Source organism: Vicia villosa, unplaced genomic scaffold (assembly GCF_029867415.1).
Source record: "Vicia villosa cultivar HV-30 ecotype Madison, WI unplaced genomic scaffold, Vvil1.0 ctg.000976F_1_1, whole genome shotgun sequence".
In the NCBI taxonomy this organism is placed as follows: Eukaryota; Viridiplantae; Streptophyta; class Magnoliopsida; order Fabales; family Fabaceae; genus Vicia; species Vicia villosa.
The window spans coordinates 47,015-67,187 of record NW_026705440.1 but is presented as its reverse complement, the minus strand read 5'-3'; the positions used below and the strand labels follow the sequence as shown (position 1 = coordinate 67,187).

The window sequence follows — 20,173 nt, the reverse complement described above, 5'->3', positions numbered from 1 at the left end:
GAGGATATTTGGATCAATCCAACCGTCTGCGTTGTTAAGAGACGCGTAGAACACAATCCTACCAAGAAAAGAAAGAGACGTTAGTGATAAAGGTAATAGTATACATATTCTGACTAATTTGTTTTATTCAATTTGTACCGATTGTTTTAATCAATAGTATAGTACTTATTCAATTTTGGTGCATATTCTCGTTTTGTACATAACTTTTGAACCATGTATCCGTTTGTCGACTTCTTTACATGTAACTATACTATTTTGACGATTCTGGAGCTTCTCATGCACTTATCTTTACATTTCGGGACTATTTTTTTATCTGTTTTGCTTCTGCCCGTAATCAAAAGTCGGGCTTAGGGTCTGAATTTCGGAAAACCGACTTTATTTTTGAGTCCGTGGGGACGTTTTACCATAGCCATGTAAATTTCGTTCAATTCCGACAACTTTCTTTTTTGGCGCTTATTTTGATTTGTACCGATTTCGTTTCCGATACACTTGTACATGCATGGTTTGACTTCCATTTGACTTGTATAGATTGTTAGCTTATTAATAGTGTACTAATGTGCTTTAGTTTGTTTGATACAGGTTCAATGGCTCCGGATGGAGATGCTCCTAAAGAAAACTCACAAGAAAACTCACAAGAAAGAGATGCTCAAGAAAGAGATGCCACGGATACAAATGCTCCACCTGATACTGAAGCAAAAGAAGTTGCACGAGGCATCACCATTATGAAGGGAATCGTTCGACATAAAGATCAAGGATTAGTATACCGTTTGGATTGGAATTCTGATAAACAAGCAATTGGTCCTAATTCTGCAAAGTTGACAAGCTATATTGGTAGACTTGTTCGTATGCATATTCCGGTCTCCACAGCTAAATGGAATCTGAAAAGCGAAGAGTTGGATGCGAAAAAAAAGCGATTTGGGACGAGCTTCAGGTATATATCATATATGGTTAATTGTTGTTATTATCTTGACGATAAATTGTTTAAATTACTTATACTAACACACTATGCGTATGTTTTTTTGCAGAGGACTTTTGAGATACCAGATGATCGTAGACGCTACATACTTAGTTTGGCCAGCAAAAGATATAGAGGGTGGAAAGCTTTTTTGACAAACACCTATCTTAAGGATAAAGATGGAAACTTTCTTGAAGAGGCACCGGGACGGCCAAAAAAGTATGAGATCTTCATTGGTGAAAAAGATTGGACTGAGTTTGTAAATCAAAGAGATGAAGATTTTCGGAAAAGGAGTGCCAAGAATAGCGCGAGAGCATCCAAACCCGCGTATCCATACAAAAAAGAGCGTATGGGATATGCACGCTTAGAGGATAAACTTGTAAGTAAATAGAAATGCATTTTAATTAATTGTCTAAATGTGTTTTATTTGACGATTTTATCATTTGTGTCAATGCATAGTTAGAGGAGACTAAAAGTGAGGAAACCTCACTTCCTGTACATGTGTTGTGGAGGGAAGCTCGTGTGGGCAAGAATCAAGCTGTCGATCCCGAAGTTCAGAGAGTTTTTACTGAATGTGTAAGTATAATACTGTGTCTTTAATTAAATCAAATGTTTTTTAATATATAAATGGATTTTTAATGTAAATGAATTACAGGAGACCTTGTCGCAATCGGCATCCACCGATGAGGGGAGCGTACTTAGTAGAGCACTAGATGCTCCTGAGTATCCCGGTCGGGTGAGGGGTAAGGGTCATGGTGTGACTCCAACCTCTTTTTACAAGAGTCCTAGGAGAAGAAATCCTACCAATGAAGAAGTGTTGCAAAAGTTGCAGGAATTGCAAGCACAAGTCTCTGAATTGCAAAGAGATAAAGAGATGTATATGAGAGAAAAGTGCAACACTTCATCGGTGAAAGAAACTAGTGATAAGGCTAGTATCAACTATCAAAGGAAATTTCCCGAGGTAATTATAATTTTTTTACCTTTTAAATTGTTCTATTTTATTAATGATAATGACTTTATATTTATTATTGGTTTAAGGCATTTCATCTTGCCAACTATACTTATCGGAACCGAATTATCGACTAGTTGGCAAGGGAAAAGTGCACAACACTTTGGGAGATTTACTTCACCATAGACCGCTCCCGGATGGACACCTGAAAGTATCGGTGGATGTTGTAGTAGATCATGATGCGATGCTACCGGTACATGACATGGTCTCAGAGACGACATTGCTGCGAGATGCAATAGGATCATTTGTTGCATGGCCCTCAGAGCTCATTACCATTAGTGATGAGGTATATTGAAAACGATTATGAATCATTTAGTTTTCGAATGTCAATTCTAAATCGTTTATTAATTATTGTTTACATTTTAATTTTAGACTGCTCCTATAAAACCCGCAATTAAGGGTAAAGGGATTTTACAGGAGGAGGAGTCTGTTGCATCACTAAAAGAGGTACATTTAAAGTGTTAATAATTAATCTGAATCTAAATCTGCATGATTTTATATTTTACCTAACTTATATGATTTTTAGGCATCCGCTCGGGAGTCACAACAAGTGACGCAGCAAGTTCGTACCGTACCACCCACGGGTCCTCCGAAGCCAGCGGGAAAAAAGGCGGTGCTTTTGTGCCTCGATACCGGTCGACGCTCGCAACAATGGTTGATATGTCCGATATGAAGGATGGTGCTTTACGTGAAATCGATATGGATGAAAGTGTCTTCGGTATTGAATTCAAGTCACTTATTACAATTGATGACTTGGAGGAGATTTTTAGGCATGATCAACTAGGCGTCACTAACATGCACTCATACATCCGGTAATATTCACTCATCCGATATATTATTTAATTAGTCCCACAATATAATTTATTTACACATTTCAATGAAAATAATCTAATGTTTATTATGTTTTTATTTAAGGTTGTTGTATGACAGAGTGTTGCGCGGGAATCCATTGTCTAACAGATTTCCGTTTCGTGTCTTCCGCCCATTGCAGCGGAATGGCAATTGCTTCGGAACCGGAATCAGTTAGACAGCGCTTAGTCGATAGATTCATGTCCACCGGCAATACAGAAAGGGTTAGTTTCTCATTCTTTGTTCATCTAATCTCTGTTTCTTTTGTGTATAGCAAAATTTTCATATAACCTATTGTTTTAATTTATAGAGCACACTGGTTGCTGCTTGCTATCAACCCTATAAGGGAAGTCGTGTATTATCTGAATTCGGTAAATGGTGAATGGACCAATTATCCGGCTATGAAGGACATCGTTGATTTGTAAGTGGGATCGTTCTATATATATATTCGTGTATATTTATATATTTACTTATTTGTGGGATTGATCTAAACATATGCTTTTATATATTTGTTAATTAGATCAATACAAGTGTTCCGAAGTCAACGGGACGCACAGGTATCCCGAACTAAATCTAACAACATTACTTGGATCCAAGTGCAGGTACATTATTTTTCACAATTTTGCTTATAATATATTTATGCTACTTGATAAAACAAGACAACTATAGAATCTTATTTGTTTTTCTATGTAGTGTCCGCAACAGCGAAACAGTTACGATTGCGGATACTTTGTATTGAGGTTTATGAAAGAAATCCTTCAGGCAAATCAATTAGAGATTCCGCTCACGATATGAATTTATAACTTAAGATAATTTCATATAATTTATTACATTTAACTAAATGTATCATTCATATTATGTTTTTGTTTTGTAGTACCTTAACGAATTCCGTGCTGCTGGGTACCCGAGACTTAAGTTAGAAGTAATAAAAGAGGATTTGTGTCAATTTTATATTAAGCGCTTTTTCATGTAGGATTTGTGTCGATTTGAACTATAATATTATTGATGTTGTAATGATGTATATATATAATTTTGGATATTATAATGGTATTATATTAGTATATATATTGTCTTACTGATGGCTGAAATAATATCGTCGAAAATAAATTACAGGTCGAAAATATTACAGGTTGAAAACATATTACAGGTCGAAAATATTACAGGTCGACTGGGAGGATTAAATTACAGGCTGCACATTAAAATACCTCATTTAGCAACGACAGCGCTTTTAAAAAGCGCTCTTAAAGGTCCGCCTACTAAAGCGCTTCTTTGTAAAAGCGCTGCCAAAGATTAATAAAAAAGCATAAAAAATAAAAAATAAAACGCAACATACGAAAGCGCTTTTGGAAAAGCGCTCTTATAGGGGGGGCTATCAGAGCGCTTTTTCCAGAAAAAGCGCTCTTAAAGCCCACCCTATAAGAGCGCTTTTCCAAAAGCGCTTTCGTATGTTGCGTTTTTATTTTATTTTTTACTCTCACAGGGGGGGCTATCAAAGCGCTTTTCTGGAAAAATCGCTCTTAAAGGGTGGCCTACCAGAGCGCTTTTTCCAGGAAAGCGCTCTTATAGGGTGGCCTACCAGAGCGCTTTTCCAGAAAAGCGCTCTTATAGGGGGGGCCTACCAGAGCGCTTTTTGAAGCGCTTTTGGTACCTTTGCCAGCGCTGCCTTTCACAGCGCTTTTAAGCGCTTTTAAAGCCCATAAAAAGCGCTTTTAAAGCCCTTCCGTGTTGTAGTGAAAACTTAAATAAAAGATAAACTCCATACTCCCATGATCCTAAGGTGCATTCATTGAACTTCGAAAGCACCAAGACCAAATGTCCATCAAATACTATTATCATCTATTAGAAAAATACAAATCTTTATCGGAACAACCACTATAAGGATCTTCACAATATTTTTACTCTAGTTTAACACTTGCTGTCAAACAAAATCTTATTTCATATAAATAATCTGTATTATTAATCCGCTCACATCGAGTTTGTGACTTAAATAAAATTTGTTTGCGTATTACATTGAGAATAAAATTTGAACAGTTGGATTGAATAACTTTTTGGGTCTGGGAAATATTGTAACTGAAGAATTCAAAAATTTTATAATAAGGCTAACTGTTTTGGCCTTATTTGCACTCAAAGAATGCGTGGAAGCAAGTCAAGGGCGAAAAACATGCAGCAGAAACGTGTCAGCGTCTGGAGAAAGATACGGTCACGACATCTATATTGATTTCATTATAAATAGGAAATTCTAGCGTTAGGTTTCATGTGTTGCAATTACTACATATACTCCATATACTCGAAGTATCCGAGCGAAAGTGAGAAAAAAGTGTCACAGAGTATAATGTATGTATTCAAACACCGCTTTTTATTTATACAAAGTCTTTTACATTAAATTGTTTCCTTCCTTTTTTATTTCATGTAGAAGTTTTTATCTTTGCACTTTATCTTTTCTTTTTCCCTTTTCATTTTATCCTTAAGATTTCGCCTACGTCGAAATTCGCATCTCTTACACAGAAAACCTTAAAAAAATACTAGAAACTTTATACACATATATCTTAGGATAACCTAGTCGATCCTGCAAGTAACCATTTGGAAAGACTAACGCTTGTTTAATAAATTTCACGACAAACAGTACTGTGCTTTAGTACTTGACATGGCCAATAGGTTCTATTTCTTAGACTTTTAAGAGATTAAGTTAGGACCCAAATATACACATGAGCCAGATGTAGGTTTTTAATCATAAAGGTCTAAACGCCAATCTGCATTAGAGAAAACAATGATAAGAAGAGATTTGTAAGAATTGACTGGAGTGAGGAGTAAACCATGACGAACAATATCTTTGAGATATCTGAGGATTCTCTTGATTGTAATTTAATGGCTTTCTAGAGGTGCATATAGAAACTAACATGTATAGTTAAACGAAAAACTAATTGCAAGTCTTGTGATTGTAGCATACTGAAGGGCTCCCGTAACAGATCTATAGTATGTAAGAGGATTCTACCGATAGTCAGAGCCCATTTTTATAAGTAAGACCCCATTTAATAATATTCATAAGAAAAGTAAGTATATACTTCATCTGTTCCTTTTCAATTGTCATTTTTTTTACACATACTAATAAAATTAATAATTGTTTTTACTTTTCAACTATGATTTTTTTTGCCTATAATACTCCTAACTTTTTATTTTTTCTCTCTCCACAATAAATAATTAGGGGTAATTTTAACAAAACTACAATCATTATTAATTATTATTGCTTTGAACTTTGAAAACGGCATTTAAAAAAACATTTTTTTTTACAAAAGCTACATCTAAAAAGGAACGGAGGGAGTAATAATCATTATTAATTATTAATACTTTATATTTAAGAAAGTTTTTGCTAAAACAAACACGCCTGTTGACAAAAGGAAAAAAATGACAAGTCTCCAAGGCAATGGAGTATAGTCTCATGTAGGGTTTATCCCATCAACCATTGTGAACCATCGAGAATCATCTCCATCGACCGTTTTTGAACCATCGTGAATCCTCGTCGTCCATCACCACTATTTTGGAACCAATGGAAGCTAGCAAATACTTGTTGTTATTTTGTATTGTTTGGGTTGATTGAAAATATACATATTGAAGAAGTCTCAAATCACTTAGTCTTGTGAAGGAAGAGGAAGTCCAATGTTATATATATGATTAAAGTTTTTTTAAGTCCCACATCGCTTAGTTTAGTGATGGTAGAGAGAAATCAATGCTATATATAGGACTCAAATTCTTTATTACAAGATGCATTTGTCAAAAGCACGTTAAGCTTGTATTTATCTTTCTTTGTTCTCTGATACTCTTGTATTATTGTGTTGTGAGATGTAGTAAATATTTGTTTCGGAAGGTGTGGGTGTACTGGGGATCTGAGTTAGTTGAGGGTATATTATGTATTGTAACAATTTTCACGTAGTGTATTTTGACAACGACCGTGATTTTTTCTCCGATTCTAGAATTTCTACGTTATGTTTTTGTGTTGTAATTATGTTCTTATTATTTATCTACGTTTGTTATTTTCTCAACAACAGCATCAAGATACTTTTCGATGATATGCTCATAACAATTTACTAAATTATATGTTTTTAAGTGTTACATTTATTTTAGGGGAATTCTTATCTACCCAACTCAAAAAGTTGGGTAAGGTTACATCCTTTATAAAATACTTTGAAATCAACAAATATTTGTAGTATTTTAATAAGTGATTAAATGTATTAAATGAGATGAAATCATGTGATTGGTTGGAGGTATATTACCCAACTTTTTGTGATGGGTAGAGAAGTTGTCCCCTTTATTTTATAATTAATATCGCAATATATGTATGTGATCTTTGTTCAATGTTAATTGGTTGGATATTGTCAATTGATGGATATTGTCAAGCAATGCAACATTAGGGTTATTAAAATGAGGGGTGAAATCTAAAATTGTTTTCATTTTGCAACAACCTCTCTTTCTATTGTTGTTAAGCTATAGAAGTTAAAAATAAAAATAGAGGAATTATTGAAAACAACAAGTTAAGGCGAATATGCTACGCACAGGGGTTCTCCGGCGTGCCTCCGCCTGAAGGCTTCTCAGTTGTTTTCCGGGCGGGTTTTAAGGAGGCTCTGGTTAGGGTTAAATCCTCCTTTCTAATTTTGGTTTAAATTCCCGATCTTAGGGTCAGGGACCTTGTTGCAAAGGGGCTAGGTTTTCTCTGATTTAGGGCTCTTCTTTCTCCGCGTGTTTCAATTTCCGTTTTTTCTCCGTTGTTGAGGCTTTGTTAGGGTTCCAGATGCATAAGGGTGGCTGGAAAAGGTGGAATATCGCAAGAGGTTTTCGTTGTGTTGGGACATCTTTCCGTTTGGTGGTAAAACTCAAAATCCGTCTGCTTCGAGGAAGGAACTTACTTCTATGTTCGTCTCTGAGTTTCTTGAGGAGACTTCAGCTAAGGACTTGTTCGTTCTGTTTGGTTTTGTTGGTAGCATGGTGGAGGTCTCTATTTCTCCGCGTCAGTTCAGAGTCGGTAAAACGTTTGGTTTTGCGCGGTTTGAGGAGGTGAGCGATGGGCGTCTGTTAGCTGTGCGACTGGACAACATCATTATAGCTGGTAAGAAGATTCACGTTAATTTGCCTAGATTTCAGAGGGGTGTTGCTGGGGGAGCGGGTAGGTTTGAAGAGTCTGTGAATGTCAGAGGTAACGAATCTGGGTCTGCTAAGGATAAGGTTCGCTGGTGGTCTGACTCAAGAAGGGTTGGTAAGTCATATGTGGCGGCGGTGGGATCCGGTTCTGAGGTGGGTGGTAAGAAGAGGGTGCCTAACTTCTGCTTGTCTTTTAACTCGTGCGAAGAGCGGAGGAAGAGATTTGGTAAAGCTTTTGTTGGCAAAGTTTGTATTCCGGGTTCGACGTTTAACATTCAGACTCACCTAGAAATGGAGGGGGTTTTCGCGATTAAAGTTTCACCGTTGGGAGGCGATTGGTGTTTGTTAGAGGACAACGAGGAAGGTTTTATTGAGGATTTAATTATCAAAGGCGATGATTGGTGGTGGAGTTGGTTTTCGGTGATTAAGAAGTGGGAGGAGGGGTTTGTGGATGGTATGAGGGATATGTGGATTAGAATTTACGGTCTTCCGGCTCTGGTTTGGCATTCTGACTTCTTCACAGCATTAGCCGAGTTGTGGGGGAGATTTATTTGCATTGATGAGAATACGTCGAAAGGATCAACGTTTGCTATGGCAAGAATGATGGTGAATGTCCCTATCTCGTTCAAGTTACCCGATAGCGTTTCTGTGTGCATTGATGGGAAAGCTTCGGATATTTTCCTTAGAGAAGATGCCATGGGACAGATTCTGGTTACTTCCGATAAGCAAACTGTTGCTTCTTCCAGCTGCGATTTTTCTGGATCCGAGGGTGGCTGGGGTGATGATTCGGTTGGCTCAGATAGTTTAGAAGAACCCATTGAACAATTCTCGAGCAAGGGTGAATTAGAAGCAGTTCCGTTTTTTCATAAGTCTATTGATGTAGTGAATAAGGGTGCGAAAGGAATAGGAGATTCTCTCTCGGCTACCATTGCAGTATCGGCAGCAGCAGTGGACGACGAGGAAGTGGTGAGTTCATCGGTAGGGAATGGTCTATTCGATAATTCCTTGTCAATGATTCGCTCTGTCTCTGGCTATGGTAACACAGTTTTGCAGCCGGTTGTTCCTGATGGCTGTATAGAGGGATCGCAGGAGCAGGTCATGATTCGGGGGACGGATGGTTGTTTGATGGTGGCTGGTAATTTTTTGAGGGCAGAAACGGGTTTCAGCAAGGATTGTTTTAGGGGTGGGATGGCTGCTTCGCCTGCAAAGAGTAAGGGAAGTTTGGAGGCAAATTATGTTTCTGTAGAGGGGACTGGAGTTTCATTACAGTCTGTAGTCAAGTGCACAGCGGAGGATGGCGTTCCAAAGGTTACATCAAAATATTTGAAACGTAAATCTTTGAAGTTACTAGGGGAAAGTTGCTGTGGTGTTGGAAGGAATAAAGGTTCATTGAGTATTAAAAAGACTATGAAGGCTTTAGAGGGATCGGACAGTCATTTTACTGGAATATCATCGTCTCACTATGGAGAACAATCGGAGGAATCGGACATTCATAGGTGCAACATGAGACAATGGAAACTTGTGGACAAGAATTTTTGTGGAAAATTGTGGGAGGCCATTGAGGCTTTGGGGGTGGTTGACATGGAGGGTCGTAGAAATTTAATTAGTAGAATAGAAAGGTTGGAACAAGGGGGAAGTCAAGAAGGAAGAGTTAGGAAGGAGTCAAACAAAGAGGTTCAATGATTATTGGTACCTTGAACATTAGAGGGGGAGTGAACGCACTCAAGAGAAGAAGAATCAATTCTTTAATCAATAAAGGTCAAGCGGATATTTTTCTTTTGCAAGAAACTAAAATTTCAAATATGAACGAAGCGTGGGTGAAGAGTTTTTGGAGTTCTTCGGAGGTAAACTTTTCTTTTTCTAACTCTATGGGGAGATCGGGGGGGTTGCTTACAATTTGGAGGAAGGATGTGGTGGAGGTATTGAGTAGTTTTAAAGGAGAAGGATTCTTGGGGATTCATGTTCAGTGGAAAAATCATTTGTATTACGTGGTGAACATTTATTCTCCTTGTGATTTGAGTAGGAAAAAAATCTTGTGGAACGACTTGCTTGCTTGTAAGGAATCGTTTAAAGATGGGGAGTGGATTATGGGAGGAGACTTTAATGCTATTAAGAATTGTGGAGAAAGAAAGGGAAGGGGGGTTGTTGTGAATCATAGAGAGTCGAATCTTTTTTCGGAGTTCATCTTAAAAAGTGAGTTGGTGGATATCCCTTGCAAAGGGAACAAGTTTTCTTGGTTTAGTGGAGATGGCAATTCTATGAGTAGAATAGACCGCTTTCTTTTGTCGAGTAACGTGGTTGATAGGTGGAAGATTATCGGCCAACTTATTGGAGATAGAGACATCTCGGATCATTGCCCGATTTGGTTAATGAAGGATAATTCTAATTGGGGACCAAAGCCCTTTAGGTTTAATAACGAATGGTTTTCTCTTGGCTCTTTTGTTCCTTTTGTGGAGAAAGAATGGAAAAGTTTGAAGGTGGAAGGGAGAGGGGATTTTGTTCTAAAAGAGAAACTTCGGCTCTTCAAAGACAAACTTAGAAGTTGGAATAAGGAAGTTTTTGGGAAGATCGATCTTGAAATGGAGGAAGGAGTCCGTGATATGAACAATGCCGATGAGAGGTTAGTTTCCAGGTTCCATTCTTCCTGTTTTGATGATAACCTCATTTTAAGAAATGAAGCTTGTAGTAAATTTTGGAGGAACTTGAGAATTAAGGAGAATATGATTCTTCAAAAGTCTAGATGTTCTTGGATTAAAGAAGGAGATGCTAATAGTAGTTTTTTCTATAAGGTTATGAAACAAAGGAGGAATCATAATCATATTGGTCCTCTATTCTCTTCGGGAGTCATGATAGATTCGGTGGATGGAGTTAAAGATACGGTGTTTAATCACTTTGAGAGGAAATTTGTTGAAACGGAGGAGGTGAGACCTTTGTTGGAAGGTATTCCGTTTAATTGTATTAGTAGGGAGGAGGCGGATGGCCTTGAGAGACCCTTTCTTGAAAGGGGAATAAAGGAGGCGGTGTGGGAGTGTGGTGGGAATAAAAGTCCGGGTCCGGACGGCTATTCTTTCCTCTTTTTCAAGAAGTGTTAGAATTTCATTAAAGAAGACTTCATTCGCTTTTTCAATTACTTTTTTGGTGGGAATTCCGTTTCTAAGGCCATTACTTCTTCTTTTTTGACTTTAATTCCGAAATCCCCTAATCCTATTTGTTTGGATGATTATAGACCTATTTGTTTGGTGGGTTGTTTATATAAGGTGGTGGCGAAGCTCTTGCCGGGGAGGCTTAAAGGAGTTCTTAATTCGATCATTTCCTCTTGTCAAAGTGCCTTTGTCCCCGGTAGACAATTGCTAGATGGTGTGTTAGTAGCAAACGACGTGGTGGATTACGCTAAAAAAGAAGAAAGTAAGTGCATTATCTTCAAAGTGGACTTCGAAAAGGCTTATAATAAGGTTAGTTGGAGTTTCTTGCGTTATATGCTTAAGAGGTTGGGTTTTGGTGATAAATGGATGAAATGGATGGAGGCATTGATATTTACTAGTAACATGTCGGTGCTTGTTAATGGTAGCCCTACGAAAGAGTTGTGTTTCTAGAGGTTTGAGGCAAGGAGACCCTCTCTCTCCTTTCCTTTTTGTGATAGTTGCGGAAGGCCTTTCGGGTTTAATTAGAAAATCTATCGAAGTGGGGGAATTCCAAAGGTTTACGATTAAGGGGTCTTGTTGTGTGGATGTTCTCCAATTTGCGGATGACACCCTTATAATCGAGGATGGAAATTGGAAACATGTGTGGGCTTTAAAGGCGGTGCTTCGGGCTTTTGAATTAGTTTTCGGGCTTGGTATCAATTATCACAAAAGCAAGTTGATTGGCATAAATACTAATAGGAGTTTTTTGGAGGCGGCATCATTTCTTCTCTCTTGTAAGGTGGAAGATCCTAACTTTTACTTTCTTGGAATTCCTATAGGTTTTAATCCGAGAAAGGAAGCCACTTGGAATCCTCTTTTGTCAAAAATGAAAAATCGTTTAAAAGGATGGATGAACCGCTCCTTCAATTTGGGAGGTAGAATCACTCTTTTAAAGTCCGTGCTATGCTCTTTGACCATTTTCACTATGTCGTTTTATAGAATGCCAAAAAAAGTGGTGAAAATATTTAAAGCGTTGCAAAGTAAGTTTTTGTGGGAAGTAGTGGAGGAAAAGAGGAGGATCCATTGGGTGAAGTGGGAGGAAGTTACTTTACCTTTTGAGAAGATGGGTCTAGGAGTAAAAAACATTGAGTTGTTCAATTTGGCTCTCCTAAATAAGTGGAGGTGGCGTATTCTTCAAGGGCTTAACGGTATGTGGTTAGATGTTTTGAAAGCTCGGTATGGAGACATTTCCTCTTTAGCCTTTTGTGGTGGTAAGGGTTTTAAAGTTCTTCCCTCTTGCTCTTTTTGGTGTAAAGACTTGATTAAGGTTAGTTCATCTTTGTCTTTGGATCCTATTGTTGAATGTAGTAAATTCTCCATTAATAATGGTTTTATTACACCATTTTGGGAATCAAATTGGTTGAATGATACTCCTTTGCAAGAAGCTTTTCCGGTTTTGTATGAATTTTCTAGCTTGAAGAAAGTATCGGTTGCGGCTATGGGAGGTTGGTTGGATGGTGTTTGGATTTAGGGTGATTTTGGAATTCCCGAGTCACTTTCGACTAATCCCATTATTGTGGAAGAATTGGGCTATTTGAGGTGGAGGTTGGAGGATTTTAGGGGGTGGAATACCGAAAAAGATAAAGTGTCGTGGACTGGTAATCCGGAAAATTCCTTTTCGGGAGCTTCGTGTTATTCTTTCTATGATTCCGTTAGACTTCCTTATGGCCCCCCTAATATTCATGAAGGTGCGTTTGATTTAATTTGGAAGTTGGAGGTCCCTTTTAAGATAAAGGCTTTTGGTTGGAGGTTGTTTCTTAATAGATTACCTACAAAGGACCTTTTGGAGATACGAGGTATGCATCTTCCTCTTGAGAATTTAATTTGTACTTTTTGTGGTAATTGTTTGGAAAGTAGGAATCATCTTTTTTTTAGTTGTGGGGTGGTAAAGAAAATTTGGGGTGAAATTGCTTGTTGGGTGGGTAAAGGGGAAAGCGGTAGTGAAGAGTGTTTGTCGAATTTTATGGATTGGCACTTATTCTTTAGTGTGAATATGGTGAAAGATAGAAAATTGGGGATTATTTGACTTGCTACTTCGTGGGCCATTTGGTTGGTTAGAAACGGAGTGTGTTTTCGGAGTGAATTATGGAATGTTAACGACACCGTTTGGAACATTAAGCTTTTGGCTGGTCTTTTTGCGGGAATATTACTCGATCCAATTACTCTTTTTACGAATTTTGTAAGGAGCTGTTGTTTTTTCTCTCGTAATTGTAATTGGTATGTAATTTTCCTTTGTCGGTTTTTGCCGTCTCTTTTGTAATCGGGTTGGAGAACCCTTAGTACTCCCTTTTATAATATCTTGATTACTAAAAAAAAAAATAACTTGTTTTACGTCAAGGATGGCTATTGATGCAATATAAGCCACTTTTTCATCTTATATTCAGTAAAAAAAATGATGGGTGATGATTACTATCAAACTGAGGTTGAAATTGCATCTCCGCTGGCTGAAGAAAATGCCCCAATTGGTGTTGGAGAAAATACTGAAATCAGGTACGTTTTTGTCACACTGAAAGCTATTTTAATTCATACAAAAATTCCGTGTTTCTGAATTCTAGACTAGAAGAACAAGTTACAATTCAATCTGAGCCATGTTTGATAATGTACATATCATAACATAATATTTCTCAGGGTGATGAAGAAGCAGATAAAACTAAAAAAGGATTTTACATTTGGTCGGACATCACTGTTATATACTGAGGAATGCAACAACGATATGAAGCACTTCAAATTATCTATGTTGTTGTTTATAATGGATCAAACCTACTACAAATTTATTTATATAAATTCCATCTAACACACAAAGTGTGAAAGAGGAAATTAAATAGAAAGAGTACAGACTGAATTATGGAGAGCTAACAAGGTCTTTATTTAGAACCATAACAACATCCTACAAAACCAAAAGACAGAAAATAAAAAAGAAAAGAAAAGGTAAATTCCAAACTCTCATGAACCTTTGTCAGCCTCCATTCAACTTCCAACCAAATGGTGTATTGCGACAACCACTAGAAATACACATCATTAGTTGTACTGTTGCAACCGCTGTAAGGTTTGGCACAATCTTGATATTCTAGGTTTTTACTTGCCGTCAAACAAAACCTTATTTCATATAAATAATACAACTTACCAATCTGCTCACATCGAATTTGTGGCGTAAATTTAATGTGTTTCTTTATTGCATTAATATATTCTTTTTGTTTAAACACTCCTCCCTTTGTAATATTACTTTTTTCAAGAATATCTCTTATATTATATCTATTGTAAACTTTTAATGTCTCTTCAAAGTAAGAAGTAAAGTTGAACAGTTGGATCGAACAAGTTCCGTGAGTATTCCACTGGTAGGACCATAATTGCAGGTTAACAATTTTTTGGTTATTATACTTATCAAGCTTTAATGCCGGCCAATCTTTGCTAAGTTTTTCCATTAGTGGATCAAACTGGTAAAAGAAAACAAAATGAAATTAACTTTTGTTAGAACATAGTAAAACAAATTAAAATAATAATAAATGTAATAAGATAAAGTATAGCTTACCTTAGTCAGATTTATGACTTGTTTATCACAATTTTTTACTTCATCGTCTATTTTATTTGGCCACAATCCGTGAATGACAAACTTTAGTGGATCTGGAGAGACGCAACTATTATTATAAATCTTGCAATATGTTGGTGGCCATGTCTCTGCTAACTTAAAATGGTCAAATAAAAGAGGTGGTGGCGATGGTGGTGGTGATAGAGGGGATGAAGGAGGTGGTGGAGATTTTTTCTTAGGTGAAGGAGATTTTTTCCTACTTTCTTCTAGAGATTCATATGAAGAGTATGGATTAGATGGAACAATTGGTGTTGGTAATTGTGGAGATATAGTGGTAAGTGGTAGGTCATTAGAAAATCCAACAGAAAATAAAGTGTGAATCAAAACAATTGTTATTATTGAAATCATGGTGGTCGTCATCATCAAAAAAGAAAAGGAAGTAATGTAACTAGTTATGAGTGATATTTTTTTTAGATGAGTTTCAAGTCTTTATCTCCCCTTTTTATAGATGAAAAACTTTTCTCTATATGTATAAAAAAAGAGAATATGGTATAAAATTATTTTATACTGTAAATCAATCACCATTATGTAAGTATGTATTCCACCACAATATATTGTAAATTTTAAGTTACTAGCATGACATGGCAGAATAATTAATTTCTATTGGTTAAGAGTGTAAAATTATTGAACACAGTCAGTGGATAATCATTAAACTAATATACCATTTGTTATTGTCTAATCTTTATTATGGGCTCGCATTTATCACTAATGGTGAATTTGTGATACATTAAGGTGCATAATATAGACATAAAAAGAATTTCACCTATAAACAGAGAAAACTACTATCAAATAACAATACAAACAAACAAGCTTACGCCAAAATTACCATTTAATAAATTAATAAAACAAAAATAAAATTTATTATCTCAAACAAACACAATTAGCTAGCCCTAGAAAGCTACGTAACTGCACATACTCGATTAAAATGTGTATTTAAATCAATTTTTAAAAAGCTTGAGTGTGATATAATTAGGAATTAAAAAAATAATATCTTTTTATAAATAAGAATTTGAGGGGTAAGATATTAATAAACTCGTGTGACAAATGGATATTATCTAATACTCCAAAGTTACCATACGTTGCACCACCAAAAATAGAGGCATGTGTTTTCATTAAAGGAAAAATCAGTTTCTTTGTCTTGAAATGATGACTTGATAACATATGAGTGGATGTTAGATAACTACTAAATAACAGTCCAAAAACTTTTGAGGGTGTCATGTAACTTTCTTGTGTGCAGGTTTTTAATTTTAGTGAGAAAGAAAAGTTTACCATTTCTTACTAATTTACATGTCATTGTCTTATTATTGATGTTATTTTTTTTAATACTTAATCTCAACTATATGCAGAATATATAATGATTTGTTATAAATGATTTATAATTGTGATACATTAACTTGCCTTTATTATTGACTTACATTTATCATTGATTGTGATACATTAACATACATAATATAGATCTAAGAAGATTTTCCATATTTTCCTATAGAGCAAATTATTATTGAAGAATAATACAACCATACACACAACACTACACTATAAGAAAAACTCCCTCACGCGAAGTGATTTAGTAAATGTGGTAAATGTTGAAAAAAAAAACAGGTACGACGTGTTTATTATATCGCTACATGATCTTAATATTAAAATAATAAAATAAATATTAGCACATGGAGAGTTAGAGTTTTTTTTATTTTTAAATAGTATAGCGTGAAAATCACCTCACTACTTAAAGATTAAAATAAAATTAAAAGAGTCATGACTTCACATGGGGAAGGAAGTGGCTTCTTGGCTTGGTTTTGTAGATTATGATTTTGTATGCATCTTAAGTAATTTTTGGAGGTGGTATAGATTTTGTAAATTCAAAAGGGTTAAATCTTGTAGAGAATGGACCATTTGTTTACAACTTGTAGGTCCATATGGAAGCTGCAGAACGGGATCATCTTTCGGAATGATTCTTGGAACGTTTTTGATACAGTTTTGTGCATAAAGACTCTCATTTGGCGGTGGTCGTTTATTGGAAAAATTACTCGTACCAACTACAACTTCTGTGAGTTTAACAAAGCTCCTTTGTTATATCTTTTCTAGGTTGTATTTGGTGAATAATTTTCTTAGGTTCAAGCCTTGCCTCGTCCATTTTGTAATCTTTTGCTAGAACTTTTGATTCTATTAATATATTATCTTGATTACAAAAAAAATTTTCAAAATTTAGGTTGTGGTGTATATACAACGTCGCAACGTATATTTTAAAATTTCAGAAAATAAAGTGGGAAAGTTGATGGCTATGAAAGTGATTATGTGCAGTTGACTGCAATTTTAATTAGTGGCATGGTTGTCGCGTTGCAATTTTATACCGATTGGAAAGTTGCGACGTGAAAATCACGTCGCAAATGTCTTTATATATTTCCCACTTTCGTCTATTTTCCATAAGCCCTTCCATTTTTCAGAAACGTTTTTCTCTTTCTTCCTTTCCACACACCAACCCCAACTTCCATTCATTCTATCAATTCACACTCTTCAATTCCATTCTACATCAATTTAAATGTATAATTTTTATTCCATCTCACTTATTAAAAACGGTCGTATTTCTAACCTCTTCGCCGTCCTTTCAAGCCGTTGTTGTCGGATGTTCCCTCGCCATTGTTTTTCGGCCACTAAGAAGCGGAACTGTAAACGAAAATCAATCAATGTATAAAGAATACTAATCCAACCAATACACTAAGACAAGTTAGTTTTAATATCTATCTCGAAAAAGTGGTTTGGAGATCAAAAGAGCAGTTATCTTCAAACTATATTTATTATTGCTTTTCACTCTAGAAATTTTGTCCGGAGTTGCATGGTTATTTTTTATTTATATTTAAATGCTTATTTTGTGGTTTAGGCAAGTTTTTATTGACTACCATATGCAAGTTACCATGTAATATGGTTTTCTTTCATAACTATTTTTAATCAGTTATTTTTGAATTTGAATGTTCTTGAGGATGATATAGATGATGAACTTCAATACAACGACATATGTGATGAATTTCAGGAGGAATACATAGATGATGAAGAGGATGATGAGTTTGACAAACTTAAATGAGTTGATGATGTTGTTTTAGGCTTGTACTTGAGCATTAAACTTAAAGAAACTATGTATTTTATCATTTTTCTAAAATTATACTTCTATGTGATAAACTTATAGGATTAAGTAATGTTAAATATTGTGTCCATTATGTATATTTGAGTTAATGTTGAAAATTTTATTAGCACAACTTCTTGGTACATGTGAATAATGTTTGATGCAATTCTTATTTCAATTGTTTATTTTATGAAAAAAGGTGTAAAAACTTTTATGAAAAAAATAATAAAAAATATTTCAGGTAACTTATAGAACATTCACCAAGTGTTCTCACTATTTTACTTTTAAGGAACATTTTGTAGTTCTTGCAAGATATAGCAACATTTGTAAAACGTCTCCATAAAGTGTTATAACTCAATCTACTTTAGGAAACGTTTTATAGTCGTAGCATGTTATACCAACATTTTAAAAACATTGTCTAACATGCCTCGGAAAATCGTCCCTATTTCTTATAGTTTAGGGGACGCTTCAAGAAAGTGTGACCAAAGAGTGATAAAAAGCGTCGCCTTATACCATAGGCAACGCTCGCATAAAAGACACCTGGAAAATATTCCCTGTTCTCTTAGGCAACTCTTTCACATATATTATGTGGTGGAAAATTGTGTGTATTACGTGGTGAACATATATTCTTCTTGTGAGATTAGTAAAAATAAAGCCTTGTGGAATGATTTATTAATTTTGATGGAGAAATTCAAAGATGGGGAGTGGATTTTGGGAGGCAATTTCAACACGAGAAAAAATGTTAGAGAAAGAAAAGGAAGGGCGGTGATGGTGAATAATAGGGAGTGGAATTATTTGCGGACTTCATTTACAAGACTTCTTTGGTGGATATACCTTGTAAAGGAAAAAAAATTCTTGGTTTAGTGGAGATGATAAGTCTACGAGTAGAATTGATCGACTTCTCTTATCTAGTAACATTGTCAATAGATGGGATGTGATTGTTCAATTCATTGGTGATCGGGATATTTCAAATCATTGTCCCATTTGGTTGATGTCGGATAAATCTAATTAGGGGTCCAAACCTTTTAGGTTCAATAAGGAGCGGTTCTCTTTGGATTCTTTTGTTTCGTTTGTGGAGGAAGAGTGGAATAGAATGAAGATTGAGGGTCAAGGAGATTTTGTGCTAAAAGAAAAGCTTAGACTTTTAAAAGACAAACTTAAATGGTGGAACAAGAAGGTTTTCGGGAAGATTGAGTTGGATATGGAGGAAGGGGTTCGAGACATGAATATAGCCGATGAGAAATTGGAGGTGGATGATATCTCAACTTTTAATGAGAATATTAAATTGAGAAGGGAAGCTTGTTGTAGGTTTTGGAAGAACTTGAGGATTGAAGAAAATATGTTTCTTCTAAAATCTAGAGTGAATTGGCTTAAAGAGGGAGATTCATATAGTGGTTTCTTTCATAAAGTAATGAAACAAAGAAGAAGGATTAATCATATTGGGCCGATTATTCATTCAGGGGAGTGGCGGATTCGGTGGAGGAAGTGCAAGAAGTGATTTTTCATCATTTTGAGAAAAAGTTCTTGGAAGAGGTAGATGTTAGACCGACATTGGATGGTATCCATTTCAAGGCCATTAGTGTGGAAGAAGATTCGGGGATTGAAAAACCTTTTATTGAAAGTGAAACAAAGAGGCAGTGTGGAATCGTGGAGTGGCTAAAAGTGCGGGGCCGAATGGGTTTTCTTTTATTTTTTTAAAGAAGTGTTGGCACATTATAAAAGAAGACTTTATTAACTTATTTAATTCTTTTTTTGAAGGAAGATCCATTTCAAAGGCGGTTGTATCTTCTTTCTTAACCCTTATTCCTAAATGTAAAAATCCTTTGTCTTTGGATGATTATAGGCCCATTTGCTTAGTTGGATGCATGTATAAGATGGTGGCTATACTTTATGCTAGAAAAGAAGGAAAAAATTGTGTGCTTTTTAAAGTGGATTTTGAGAAGGCCTATGATAGGGTTAGTTGGAGTTATTTAAGGTAAATGCTTAAAAGGATGGGTTTTGGTGCTAGATGGATAAGTTGGATGGAATTGTTGATTTTCAATAGCAAGATGTCGGTGCTTGTTAATGGAAGCCCCACGAAGGAGTTTATTGTTCACAAGGGTTTGAGACAAGGAGATCCTATTTCTCCGTTTCTTTTTGTTCTAGTGGCGGAAGGTTTAACGGGCCTTGTTAAACAATCTATCGAAGTGGGAGAGTTCCAAAGAATTGCTATTAAGGATGCTTGTTGGGTAGACATTATCCAATTTGCGGATCACACTTTGATTGTGGGAGATGGAAATCGGAAACATGTTAGGGCCATGAAATAAGTGCTTCGGGCTTTCGAATTGGTGTCAGGGATAGGAATTAA

At 35.8% G+C, this 20,173-nt stretch overlaps 2 protein-coding genes across 2 annotated transcripts; one reads left to right on the top strand and one right to left on the bottom strand.

The window, feature by feature from the left end:
- Positions 1-9,811: 9,811 nt before the first annotated feature.
- Positions 9,812-12,596, top strand: LOC131632631 (uncharacterized). The gene is made up of 3 exons (XM_058903376.1): positions 9,812-10,963; positions 11,201-11,348; positions 11,512-12,596. The coding sequence occupies exons 1-3, from the start codon at positions 9,812-9,814 to the stop codon at positions 12,594-12,596; spliced, it is 2,385 nt and encodes a 794-aa protein (XP_058759359.1).
- Positions 12,597-13,839: 1,243 nt separating this feature from the next.
- On the bottom strand, positions 13,840-15,134 carry LOC131632629 (ribonuclease MC-like). Its single transcript, XM_058903374.1, has 2 exons — positions 14,655-15,134; positions 13,840-14,559 (listed from the first exon to the last, which is right to left on the bottom strand). Exons 1-2 carry the CDS (start codon positions 15,072-15,074, stop codon positions 14,128-14,130), a joined length of 852 nt encoding a protein of 283 aa, XP_058759357.1. The 5' UTR covers positions 15,075-15,134; the 3' UTR covers positions 13,840-14,127.
- Between the last annotated feature and the right edge of the window lie 5,039 nt (positions 15,135-20,173).